At 44.1% G+C, this 13,738-nt stretch overlaps 1 protein-coding gene across 4 annotated transcripts in view; it reads left to right on the top strand.

Moving 5' to 3' along the window:
* MYRIP (myosin VIIA and Rab interacting protein) overlaps window positions 1-13,738 on the top strand; it is a 224,954-nt gene that overhangs the window by 98,731 nt on the left and 112,485 nt on the right. For all 4 annotated transcript variants that reach the window (XM_019727577.3, XM_019727578.3, XM_019727576.3 and 1 more), the window contains exon 3: window positions 6,429-6,650. In XM_019727577.3, the coding sequence (XP_019583136.3) occupies window positions 6,429-6,650 (222 nt within the window). The remainder of the gene's footprint in view (window positions 1-6,428; window positions 6,651-13,738) is intronic.

The following is a 13,738-nucleotide window of genomic DNA, read 5'->3' as shown; positions in this document are numbered from 1 at the left end:
TCCACAGGCTGACATTTACCTGTACAGTGACCTCTTCTAGATGGGGAAATCAAATATTAATGGCACTAAAATAGGAGTTTACATACAATGCATAATGCATGAAGTGTCAGAATATAAGTGATGATCTGAATTGTAGATAAATGAGAGAACGAAGTCTGCAGCATTTTTGTTTTGTTTGCAACCTAGAGAGACGGCAGTTCTGCTTCTCGTGGGAGATAGTTTTCTTGCTCAAGGTCAGATCTAGCTCTGTGAGCCCAACAACAGGACGACAATTCTCTGGGCAAAAACGTCTGTTTCCGTGGATGCCAAGGGCTACAGGCTTTGACTGGCTTTGGAAGTACTGTCTGCTCAGCCACAGGCTTGGACTCAAGGAATTTGTATTTGCATATATTATTAATAGTATTTACATGATGACTAAGAACCTTTCAAATTCTGAAATGTTATATTTATCTCTTATTCAGAAATGCAAAAGAAGAGTCCTGCTCCTTTTCCAGGTTTTCTCGTTATATAGATTTGAATTCTTATTTTAACTTTCCTATGGTGCTTTATTTCAGGTAAATTATAAGCAGCAGAAGGCAGGAAGTCTCGCTTTACTCAAAATTCACAGATGCAAAGTGAGAGTTGGCCAAATGTTTGGTTGCTTTACCTGTGTGTTTTCTATAATGTTAGAAGCCTAAGCAATTAATTGTTAGGAAGTTTTATTTTCTTCTGGCCCGTGCTCATGTTTCATTGTAATCCCTCACCCATTGGCCAAGCTTGTTTGGGCAGAAAGAATACACACCCAGCCACGCAATCCAGGTCAGTCCTTCTGTACGAAGGAGAATGGAGGCCATCATTGTTTGCCTCTCTAAGGAATTTACTGTCCTGGAGATGGCACATCAACACATGATTAAAATTCAGTAGGGTAAGTACCATCGTAGAGTTAGGTGCAAAGTACTAACTGTGCCTGGCAGAACAGGAAACTTGGTAGAGAAGGTGACATTTGAGGTGGGTCTGGAAGGAAAAAGGAGAAATCTGCCAGAAAGGAAAGGAGGAAGGACACAGCATGTAAAAGAAGCAAGCATAGGAATATGAATGGTCTTTACAGCTCAAGAGAGCGCCATACAGTTCAGAAGTCATCATCAAACCTTGCGAGTAGTGGAGGAATGCAGTTGGAGTGAGGCCGATCACTCTGCATTTATGTGGCAGGTGGCTCGGAGGAGAGTCTTGCAGCATTGTAGGGCCTGGGCTAAGGCCACGGCAGAGCAAGAGCAGAGGAGCCGTGTTTAAGGGATATTGAAGTGCTAAAATGGATAGGATTTGGTGCAAGATTTAAAGCAGAAGTTAGAAAAGGGGAAGAGCTGAGAATGCCTCTTAGGTTTCCAGAGGGGCCTCCGGACAGAAGTTACACTCGGGGAAGATCTGGGAGGAAAACAACAACCATAGTTTTAGACATTTTGAGTTCAGACCCACTAAGATAGTGGCCTGGGAAAGATGTTGGCAGTCCCAAACCCCAATCTGAGACTTGGGAGAATAAGGAAGACCTAAGAATGAGAACCACTGGCACGTATACAGTAATTTATGATGCACAGAGGGGTTAAATTCCTCAACAGGGGAATGCAGAACAAGAAGAGGATTAAGGAATAAATTCAGGGAAGCGTGTGATGAAACATGACTTGATCTGGAGAGAAAACCAGGGAGCTCAGGGTCACTGAGAGTGAGAGAACAGAGCACTTGGAAGTGCAGATGTCAAGGAGGTCATATAGAATAGGGATTTCACAAAATCTTTGGATATGACAGTATGTGACTTCTACCCGCTGATGATGTGTCTGGTGGGGTCCCATCAAAACAGAAACCCTCTAAATATTTCATACAGAGGATTTTAATTTTGGGAATTGATTACAACAGTACTGGAAGAGCTGGGAGAGCAACAGGAAGAACATGATATTATCCAGAGAAGCAGCTGCTTCTGCCATTGGGGCTAGAAACCTGCATTTGATGGAGACACTGCTGTTGCCCCCATTGCTACTGAAGGAACCCCCACTGACAGGAAGGAACCCAGGAGGCCACATTCACCCACAGTACCTGCCTCTACTGGAACACAAAGCAGAAAAATGGCGTCTCCCTTCCATCTTCCAGTCTCACACAAATGCCTCCTATTGGCAGAGCCTAACCAACACCAGCAGGCAAAGAGGCAAGGGGATCTGGGAAATGTAGTTTCCAGGCTTCCAGGCCCCTGTGCTACACAGAGGAGACCATGGAAAAGTGAGAAAGAGGCTTAGTTCTAACAATTGGTGTCTGGGGAAGGGGACTATGGCAGTTGTTTCATATACGAGGTGCTGTTATTTCTCCTTTATAAAAATGATGACGTGTTGATTTAGCATGTGCCGATTTTTGCAGAATAACAGGGTGCCTGTCATAGGTGTATCAGTGGCTCGTGGTTTTTTGTGACATTTTCTGCATTTTCAATTTGATGATTCATAAAGATTTAGGGGACAGTTTTCCTTTCTCTAAGCATGATGTGGTCTACGTCCAAGTGGACACAGGGAAGAATTGGGCAAACATAGCTACTGCCCAAGTGAGGTCATTGATAGCTGTTAAATGGAGGTCTGTTTGTTGCGTGTGTTGTAGCTGATTTGAGGATTTGGGAAATGTAACTGACCTCCCTATTTTCCAGAGCTGTGCAGAAAAGTTGTGAAGATAGTGATTGTCATATTGCTCTGTGAAACCCCAGGAGGGGCCCCAAGCTATCACAAGGTTCGGAGAGCAGAGAGAGCTGGGGCTGTTTGGAGGACAGGGAAAGTGAGTGACCTGGCACAGTAGCAACTTCTGGTGGGGATGTCTCCTCCAGATGTTTTCCCACCTGACCTGATGAGCCTACCTGTGGAGGTGTGTCCCTCCTGTAGGCTGGATGGCCTTTGGTTTTCTTTTTTCGAATGCTCCAGGTGAAAGCCTGGGTTTGTTAGGAAGCTCTGATATACTGTGACATTGATATGAATCTGCAGGGTCATTCATAGGTGTCAGCTTCTCATGTGACCTGGCCATTCATTCCCTCAGTCCTCTTCTTTTCAAGGAAAGAATTGTAATGCCGCTAGGGTACCCTTGTTTGTTTTGAGGGAGCTCTCCATCTGCTCAACGGCAGGATGCCTCTGTGTCTGATTTCACTATCTCCCCTCCAGATGTCCAAATGTCACAAAACAACTTCCATTGTCTGCTTTGGCAGAGGTGGATTGTGGGAATTCCTTCATTTTATTAAACATGGAGCTTACTATCTATTTCCATTCTTTTTGCTTATTTCAGTGGGTTACATAGAAGTGATTTATGTAAATGTGCTCTCATCTTGCAACGCTTTTTTCTGAATTATGATTGTAAATTCCTTCATAGATTATAGGTTGAATATGTTAAGTATAAACTACAGCTCTCTGTCAGTGACCTCAAAATTTTCGATCTCATTATTCTTTTTATATAGAGATGGTAACTAGCAAAAGTGTTTCAGACAGAAAGGATTTTAACCATCTCAACCCTCACCCCCTGGGAATAAAAAGAAGTCACTAGTTCTTTTAAAAAGTAATTGGAGATACTAACTATTGTTGAAACCATCCTTTGAATCAAATTACCTAGTTGACTGATCTGATTTTGGTTACATGAATCCTGACAAATGACTTTTGGCCAAATTGTCCAGAAGGTCCAGTGGGGAGTTGGGAGCCTTTTCTGAGCACCTGCTGTAAAGCAGAAGCTTAGCTGGTTTGAACTGAAATAATACCAGATGTCTGTGGAATGACTTTTACTTTTTAGGCACCTGCTGGTCAACTCAGGTACATTTTCTCATTTACTTCTGCAACAAACATTTCAGGATGCTGCTGATAGCCCTCTTTGCCAGGAAAAGAAACTGAGGCTTAGAAGAGCCGAGTCACTCAGGAGCACAGCCAGTGCCCATCACCCTCTTTCCAGCATCCGTTGTTCACTAAGCTGCCTGCAGAAATTCAGGTTGAGGAGGCTCCCACAACACCTTCAGACAATGCCCAGGTGATGTGCAGGACAGGCTAGATGCTGTCGCTTACAGGGCTACAAGGCCCATCAAATGTTCTGGTTTCAGATGGGCTCCTCCATTGCAGAGCTGGTAACCAACCACACAGTACGTTTCGTGTGTGTCTATTAACTCTACCATCCATGGGAAATATTTAAGTGTTTATTCTCTTTACTGTGGTACTGTGGTACCCTGAACTCTATTAGCCGTGAATGAATTTTGGTAACACCATCAGGGGGCAACAAAATGATTCTGCCTGAAATTACACAGTGCAAGAGTGATATTACCTGTGACATTTTAAAAGCAAATCACACTTTTAAATTATCATGACTCTTATTACCCCGCACATTGGATTCACCCTTTGGAGCCTTGCTCTTGAGCGCATTCATAACATTGCTGGCAGAAGTGTTCCATGATTGATCCACTACTTCTCCTGTACTCTTCAGTCTACAACATGGCTCCTGCCATACTCTGCCAGTGAAATTCCTTTTGTCAGGTGACCTCCATGTTGCCGAATCCAATGGACTCTTCTCTGCCCTCAGGTCAGATCAGTCAGCCTGTCTATCCTTGCAACATCCTCTTTGGTGTTTCTCTGTCTGTCTCTTCCATCTTTCTGCCAGAGTTTAAATATTTGGGGGTTTCCTGGCTTGTTCTGAGGCTCTCTGTCTTTCCCCTTGCTGCACTCTCTCCCCTAGGGTGGCTCATCCCTTCTTGTATCTTGAAAGATGTTTATGAAGAGGACTCCCAAATGAACACAGCTGGCTCAGATGCCTCCTCCGAGCTGCTCAAGCACATGGCCAGAGGTTCACTTGGCAGATCTCTTCAGAGGTCTCACAGGTTTCACTAAGACATGCCCCTACCCACCCTCGTCTTCCCTCTTTCCATAAATGGCTTCACTCCCTGCACAACCCAGAAACCTGAGAATGGTTCTGGGCTCGCTCTTTCCCTCAGCCCTCCTATCAAATCCTTCAGCAGGTGTGCCAGCATCAGTCCACTTCTCTCCATCTCCTCTGCCCCTCCCCTAGTCCAAACCTCAGCCATTTTTACCCAGATCCCTGCAGTGCTCTCCACGCTTCCACGCACAGCCCTCTGGAAGTCAGTCTTAATGTGACAGCGGGTGATATTACAATGGAAATTGGACCCTGCTCTTTTCCTGCTCAATAACTTCCTATTGCATTTAGAATAAAATCCAAACTACTTTCCTTGACCTACATTTTCTGCTTCTCTCCCTTCCCCTTCCCCCAACATTAAGCTCTTCTCCTCTGCCTGTTACGCTGTTTTTTTCTATTGTATTAGCCCCTTCTCAACCTATAGTCTCAACTTAAATGTCACCTCCCCAGAGAAGACGTCTCTCACTACCCATTCTAAGTTAGGTCACCATGTTATTCTCAGTCTCAGGAGGCTGAATCCAGTATTAAAAGGGGAGACTACATCAGGCCAGCTAGTAATTCTGTAGGGTACCATGGGTCTTCCTCAGCAAGACGTAAAACTCAGAAGCCATGAAAGAAAAGACTGCCAGATTTAACTACAGAAAACTTAAACACTTCTAAATGATGAAAGGCACCATAAGCAGTGTTGAAAAGACAAGTGCAAAATAGGAGAAAATATTTGTCACATACACCATAGATTTTTCTAGGATGAGTTGCACGGGCGTCCATTTTTGTAGCAAGGAAAAACAACACAAACTTGCCTAGTCAGAGTAACTCGGTTAGTTCCAGTCACTTTTTTCCTAGTCTGCTTGGGGTGTACCCTGGCCTCTCAGAACCTCTCTTCCTTCTCACTGAGTGTAGACAGACGGAAGTGCATGTAAATGTCATGTTTTGCATTAATATGGCTGGCTGTGTGCCCAGTGTGACCAAGAGCTCTTTGGAAGACAGGGGTTGTCTTTTATCCAACTCGGAATCTCCAGTGCCTGGGATTTGCCTATTACCCAGAGAACCTTTGTTGACTCACATTGATTTGAAAGCTTTTAAAGTCCCTGGGTGCTTCCATTTCCAGGGATGTTAAGTTAAATAGAGGCCAGGACAGCATTGATCATACTCCCAGCAGGGCTGTTGTGAGGATTAATGTTTTAACATAATAACATAATAACACATCTCCTCTTCCTTTAAAAGGTGTTAATTAAGGTAAAGTTTTTCTTTTTTGAGGATGTGCTTAGTTTTATAATAATATGTATCTCAAGCTGGTGTCTAAAATACAAGTAGTAGTAAGGTTTTCATGCTTTCTCACAGAAAATACGGCATATGTAAGTACACAAAATTAATCCACCCTTGGGGTTCCTCTCTGGATAGTGTATCAAGCAATTGATCTTTCTGAGTTTCCCTGTACAGGAAGGCTTGGCCTGTGGAAGGGCTGGGGGAGGAATGTTCTGAGGACAACCCCTGACCTGGTCTGCTCTTTCCTTCTCCTCACCCTTCCCCAGCGAGTTGAAGCAGAAGCTGGATGAGGAAGGCAGCAAGTGCAGCATCCTGTCGAAGCACCAGAAGTTCGTGGAGCACTGTTGCATGCGCTGCTGCTCGCCCTTCACCTTCCTGGTCAACAGCAAGCGTCGGTGTGGGGACTGTCTGTTCAACGTCTGCAAGAGCTGCTGCACCTACCAGAAGCACGAGAAGGTCTGGGTCTGCTGTGTCTGCCAGCAAGCCAGGTGAGTGGCCTCGTATGTGCCGAGGTCTCAGCGGGGGGGCACCCACCTTCCTTGAGCAGGTAGGACCAGCCGTGATTGATCAGCACAGAGCACTGACCGCAGTGACTACCAAGGTGCAGTGCTGTTAAGGAGACTTCAGGAGCGTCCCAGAGAGGATGAGAGGGCGCCATTCTCATCTCGTCTCATGTTTTCATTCATTCATTCTACAAGTATGTGTTGGGTTATTAGGAATTATGCTGGATGCAGGAAACATGATGGATTGCTTAGGAGGGTGACAGGATGCATGAGTGTTGATCCCAGTATATGGTGATACTTGCCTGACCAATTCTCCCATCCGCTGTGGGGACATAGAGTAAGGAGCCACTAGCTCTAGAGTTTGGAGAAAGCTCCACAGAGGACACAAAATAAAAGCAGATAGCAAAAGATTAAAAAAAAAGAATTAGTAATGTGAAGGGGGGGGTGATTCCATGAGATGGAAATGGCCAGTGGGGAGTTTCACAGAGAGCCACGTGGATGTTCTCCCTCGGTGACTACAGAGCATTTCTTTGTTGGTTGAGTATTTGGAAACTGATTCGTTTGGTAAGCCAGTGTCTTGTATGTGTTCCTTGGGATCCTAAATCGTGGCTGCTCCTCGCCTCTGCACAGCACGTTTGTATTCGTTGCATCCTCCCAATAACACCTGTTACAGTGAGCAAGACGGACAGTGGCTGGTCCTGAGGACACGCACTCAGGAGCTCCTGCCTCCTGCCTTGTTGTTCACTATGGCCTTTAACACCAGTTAACGGGGACAGCTACTAAGCTCCCTTGGGGTCGCCAGGGAAGCAATCTGTGGCTGTAAAGAACAAAGCAGCCCAGAGACCCCACCTGAAGCACAAGTGGTTTGTTGAGCGCCGTTGCCCAGGGCGGGGTGCTGGCCTCGTTCTGAGTATAACTTTTAGAGCAGGGCACCCATCCGAGTCTCCACACAGCAGCTTGGTAGGAGGAGGAAAAGCTCTATGGCAACAAAGGAAGGAGGAGACTTTAACTGTAGGCGAGCGCATGCTTGGGGTGAGAGTCAGGAAGGTTCATCTCATGCCTGCCCTGTCTCAGTAAAGTTGGGGTACGGTCAAGTGCTAACAACAGGAGAGTTGGATGTTGGAAAAGATTAGAGTTGACATTACAGACTTGGAAATCCAGGATTTCGAACTGGGTTCTGGTAACTAATCACCAATTTGTGTGCTGCCGATATTCCCATTTTGTTCCCACCACAGCCAACAGCCCATATGCAGACGTGAGGAAAGTAGATAGTCTGTTTCTTCCTGGGTTGGGGTTTTTTCAGGGGGTTTAAGACAGGTCAGAGGGTCATGGAGTCAAAGATATTAAAAATATAGGAACTAACATGATAGACTCTAATCCAGATAGTGAAGGAAGCAAAGAGAGAAGGAAGCTGTCGATGAATGGGAAGAAAATAGAGGGGTCGGCTAGAAGTGCCTGGTAGTTGAAGAACTCACAGTGCGGGTCCTAAGCTCCTAGGAGTTGAGGGTAGACATTCATGCAAAAAATATTAACGAACTGCATTAGAAGTAAATAATTGTGCCAAGCACCTAGGCCCGTCCATCGTGTAGTTCTAAATGCGGGACTCCTGTTAGAAATGTGGGACCCAGGTGGTGTCTAGTCACTGTAAAAATGGTGTTATTGGTAACTGCAGCTTTCTTCTTTTTCATCGCAATGAAAAAGAGCCTACGTGTCTTAGTGTTTTGTTGAGTTATTTATTATGGTAAGAGCATTTTAATTTGAAATGAAAGTTCCCTTTTAACGGTCATTGCTGTAATTATGATCAGATGGTTAGTTCTTCACCAGTTCTTTTGTTCCATACGTTTTGCGTTACAAAGTATTTCTGTTGTCAGTGTTTAAAATTTTTAACCTTGGGGCATTAACAAACAGATGAATTTATTATAGAGTGAATGATAGATTACTTATTTTAGAAGTTACTAGCCAATGGGATACCACTGAATCATTCCCTTCGTCATTTTTTATTATCTATAAATTTACCTTCATGACAATTTATTGTACAGGTTTATTGAAGCATTGTAAGTAACTACATATAGTAGTTACATTTGAAGGTCTTCTGCAGAAAACACAGGTTTCAGAGTGAGCCCAGCCTGTTCATACCAGACATTATCACTTGGAGTTGAATTGATTCAAGAAGCTGTTCCTACTTTTCTTGGGAACAAATTGGCTTCCTAGTTCTTTGCTTCATTATAAAAATGGTTCTTTCTGATTTTTGTCATTTTGTGCTATTACCTTTAACACAGACCAATTTGGGAGATTGTTTTCAGGGAATGAGAGAAAAAAAAATTATGCTTGGAACTTGAAATAAAAACACATCTCCTCATTAATGCCTGTGGCAGTTGCTTTGGTTTTTCTGAGATGACTTAAGCCTTCGTTTCTTTTCACTTGGACTTGGAATCTTGGATCTCTGACCACTTATCTCTCGGTATTCACACAGCCCACATGACTCATAAATTAGCATACTGCCCTTTTTATATCAACTCCACAGTATGTTTTAGAGATACCCAATGGGTGTGCAATATCCCTAAAAAGATATAACATTAAAAAATTATTACTATGGGATGAGGACATTCACAGGTTAGCAAATATATGGGGAAATATTGAACCTCAATAGAAAGCAGGGAAACAGAGTTAATGCTTCAGGTAGCTATTTTTTCCTCATTAGTGATTTTGTTTTCATCATTCTACTCAGTGTTGACGAGGGTAGATTGAAAAAGGCACTCTCATTCGTTGCTGGTGATGTCTAATGGGCATAACCTTTTACCAACACGTATCAGGAGCCTTCAGTATGTCAAAACCCTTTTACCCAGTAATTTCATTTTTGAAAACCTGTCTAAAGAGACAACAGATTATTTTTCACATGCTGTACAAAAATGAGGTGTATTATTTGTAATATTAAAAAAACTGAAATAATTTAAATGCACAACAGTAGAACAGTGGAAGTAAATTAGGGCACATTCAACTTGACATACTATGATGATGCCTTTAACATAATTGTGTATTGTATTAACATTGGTGAATTTTTATATTAGAATGTTAGATTAAAAACTACGACGCAGAATGCACAGGTAGTACATAATCACCATGTAATCAAGAAAACAAAAAAAGACTGGAAGCAAATACACAGTCAACGCTGTTAGTAGTAATTGTTCTTTGGGGGATAGGCTTATGGGTAATGGTTCTCCTACCTCTCTATTTTCTATTTACTTTTCAAGTTTTCCACATTTTGCACGTGTGCTTTCATGACCAGATATAAATAAACAGAAATACGTCTAGGACTTGCTCCTTCTTTCCTCTTCATTCCAAAATCCCCTCCCGCATCACCCAGTGTTGCTCTCCCCTCAACAGTCCCTCTACCCTCCACCCCACCCCCCTGCTTTGCACCTAGTTTCCTAGGAAAATGGGGCCATCGAAGGGTACTTGTATTTTGAAGTCCCAGTTAGTTATAGATACCAACCTGTCTGTAGGAAATCGCCATAGAGACTATGACTTCTATACTTCATCTAACCTTCATCAGAGTGACCTGAACCAGGGGGCAAATGGGAAATCTTTAAAATGCAGATTGTCCCCAGTGAAAGCTAAGCATCCCTTTTCTGTTCCCCGGTTCTTTACTATCAAATAGCAAATGAATATATCAGGAGTGCCTGCTATGGACATGAAGTTGAATTTGCCTTTTCAGATGAGTTATGTCATCGAATCCTTATGAGAAGTCTGCAAGGGGCAAGCGATGAGCTCCGTTTTTGAGCCAGGGAGGTCTGAAACTTGGACTAACTATGTGGCTAGCCAAGGTCACCTTGTGAGTCCCAAGTTCAGGCTCCCCAGGGATGCAGCCTGGGCTTCGGGGCCCCTTGCCTTCAGCTGCCCAGCAGCCTCCTGTCTCAGCCGGCCACCTGGACCCTATTTTTAAGTGTGTAGAGCAGTGAACAGCCTATGCACCTAAACAGTATTAAAAGGACAGTGGCGAGTTCTTTTCCTGTGGAAAGCATTGTGTGTCCACAGGCATTTAACCACACACGTGCCCTTTCTGTGCAGCCCTAGCAGGAGTGAACCTCAGGGAAGGAGGACAAGGGACGGCGACCTCACAGTCCATGCCACCACATCAAACATTGGCACCCTGTCCCCCTGACACCCTGAGCTCCTCACAGTGCTTCTTACCTGAGGCCCTTCAGCTCTGACACCCTGTCTGGACCGCAGGGGGTGAGTGGGTGCTGTCAGCATTGACTGCCTGAATCCCTAGAAGTCTCCGTTTTCAGGGAAAGTATAGACTGTGACGTTGGGTGTCATTACACATTAGGGGCATGAATTCAATCTTGGAGAGATTTTGATCAAACAATGGCCCCTTGACACATCTTTTAATAGGTTAAACAAAGAAGACGTACGAAGTGTAATAGGCTCTGGAGGAAATCTGCAGTATTCACCGTGTCTGAGCATTTAGGGCACGCTTTTAGGCTGTCACATAGGTTTTTCTTAAGGCGAGTTTGATAGCGTGAGGGGCCATGATGGTTAATTTTACGTATCAGCTTGGCTAGGCTGTGCTACCTGTACACATACTTAGTCAAAGACTAGTCTCTGTAGATACTGCTGTGAAGATATTTTTTAGATAAAATTAACATGTAAATGAGTAGACTTTGATTAAAGCAATTACCCTCCATAATGTGGGTGAGCCCCATCCAATCAATTGAAGGCTTTAAGAGAAAAAAGACTGATTTCCCCAAGGAAAAGAGAAGACTGCCATCAGACTGCATTTGAACTCAAGCGTGAGTATCAGTTCTTCCCTGGGTCTCCAGCCTGCCAGCCTTCCATGGAGATGTTTGACTTATCAGCCGCTTCCGTTCTGTGAACCAATTCCTTAAAATAAGTATCTCTAGGCAGGAAGGGAGGAAGGAAGGAAGGGAGGAAGGAAGGAAGGAAGACAGGAAGGAAGGAAGGAAGGAAGACAGGAAAGGAGAGAGGGAAGGAGGGTGGGAGGGAGGGAGGGAAGAAAGAATCTATTGGTTCTGTTTCTCTGGCGAGCCTAGACTAATATAGGATCCTTCATAGAACGTAGGATAACTGGAGCTGGGAGGTGGAGAGGAGAGAAGTGAAATGGGAGACCCATTGTCTGTGTTCTCTCTCCTGGCCCTGGACAGAAAGGGGACACAGGTAGAAACTAAAGAAACTGTTTTCACCACGGAACATGCGACCCAGCAGTGTTGCTCTGCAGCCTAGGGGACAGTGTGTGATATAGACCTGAGAGAGGGGCATTCTCCTGTGAGGACAGAAGTTCAAGTACAGGGAGGATTATTAGCCCTGGTAGCAGTCAGGGAAGCTGGGTAGTGATTTGGTATTTGCACAGGACAGCAGGGCCTGGCAGCAAAAACTCCTAATCCAGTGGTTTCTCTACAACTGGACGTTAGCAAGAGCTGGAAAGGGGAAAACACCATCAGTGACTTCCCACGAGACTTCCCTAGGAAGACCTTGGAGACACATTGCTTTGTCCAGGCAGAGGCACAAAGTAACACTGGAATTGTTTGTAAGATTACCTTATGTGTGTGTTTTCCCATAGGTGGGTGGCACTAGGGGAAATTCAGGTTGCAAAAGAAGGTGTTGACTTGGACAAAGCAGAAAAGAAAATTTAGGAGATTGGAAAACCGGAGGACGGACCACCCCAGTCAGTAGGTGGGCCCGTGACCCAAACCATGCCAACCTGATTCTCTGTGGGAATTTGAATCTTGGGGGGAACGGCACATCAATGGAGGACAGTTAGAGCTGAGTCATCCTGAGACAGGTGACGAGACGACCGTGGGTAATGTTCCTGTTACCAAGACCGCCGAGCCTGCCACCTCATGTCTTGAATATTCAGGTTTTCCCTCAATTCATTAAGCAACTAGATTTTTCCATTACATTACCTTTTCACCGAAGTCATCCAGAGTTCAATTCTACTGCTTAAAACAGAACCTAAAGAGCCATCCCTGATACAGGAGCGATTATGCAAATGGATAGAACGTTTAGACCAAAATGGTGAAGAGGCAGGTGACCATCATGATATGGGACTAAGAAGGGGATAGTGTGACTTCTTCCGCACTTAAATGCGGTGTCTTGAAATTGGCTCCTAAACGGTATCAAGATAGTGGAGAGTTCTTTTCCTTTGGAAAGCATTGTGTTTCCACAGACATTTAACTACACACATGCACTTTCTGTGCAGCCATAGCAGGAGTGAACCTCGGAAGGAGGACAAGGGATGGTGGCCTCACAGTCCATGCCCCCAGCATCTTCCACGGTGCCCAGTGTGGACTATCTGGGGATTTTTAATAGCTGACAAAACATCACACAGGCTCGTAGCACCTTTCCTGTTAATTAACTGCAGACCCGTGGGCCAAGGAACCCCACTGAGGGGGCCGTGCTTTCTGACCTTGGACCAATGAGGGAGCTTAAGAAATGGGTTTTTTAAGCACCATTTTCCTTTGACAGGGACCAGTTTGGCAGATGTCATCAGCATCATCAATTTTGCTCACTGACATGGTAGGAAAAAGTGTCAGATTTTTTTTTTTTACCATGTTAGACTGGTATTTACATTGTTGTACTCAATCTTAAGGCCATTAGGCATTTCCCAGCATCAACCTTTTAGCATATAATTAACCAAGTACATACCCACCGACTATACCAGTGTTTGGTATGTCTTAGTGATATTAAGATGAAAATAACTCCGGGAAATATAAGAAGCTTCTGTACTGGGTATGCCACAAAGAGCTTTAAGGCTTTATAGGGAAAAATTAAAAAGGAAGTTTTATCTTTTGGCCAAATACTGAAATAAAAGAGGCTACCAAATAGAAAACCAACTGCTGTCATAGAGAACGTATCTCATTTAGTCCCTAATTGATGATATGTTTGCGTTAAGAGAGAAAAACCAATCGAAAATGTCCTTTAAAATAGACCCAGCAGTCAAACAGCTTGTCATCATTTGGGGAAAAAACAAAAACAAAAAAAAACAACACACCAAAGATGCAAAAAGCACCTGCACATCAGATGTTTGGTGACTTTCTGGAAGGGGGACATGC

The sequence above is a fragment of the Rhinolophus sinicus genome, chromosome 5, assembly GCF_057876585.1.
Source record: "Rhinolophus sinicus isolate RSI-liver-muscle chromosome 5, RSI-T2T, whole genome shotgun sequence".
Lineage (NCBI taxonomy): Eukaryota > Metazoa > Chordata > Mammalia > Chiroptera > Rhinolophidae > Rhinolophus > Rhinolophus sinicus.
Note: the sequence above shows the minus strand (reverse complement) of the source record. Positions and strands in the feature narration are given on the sequence as shown.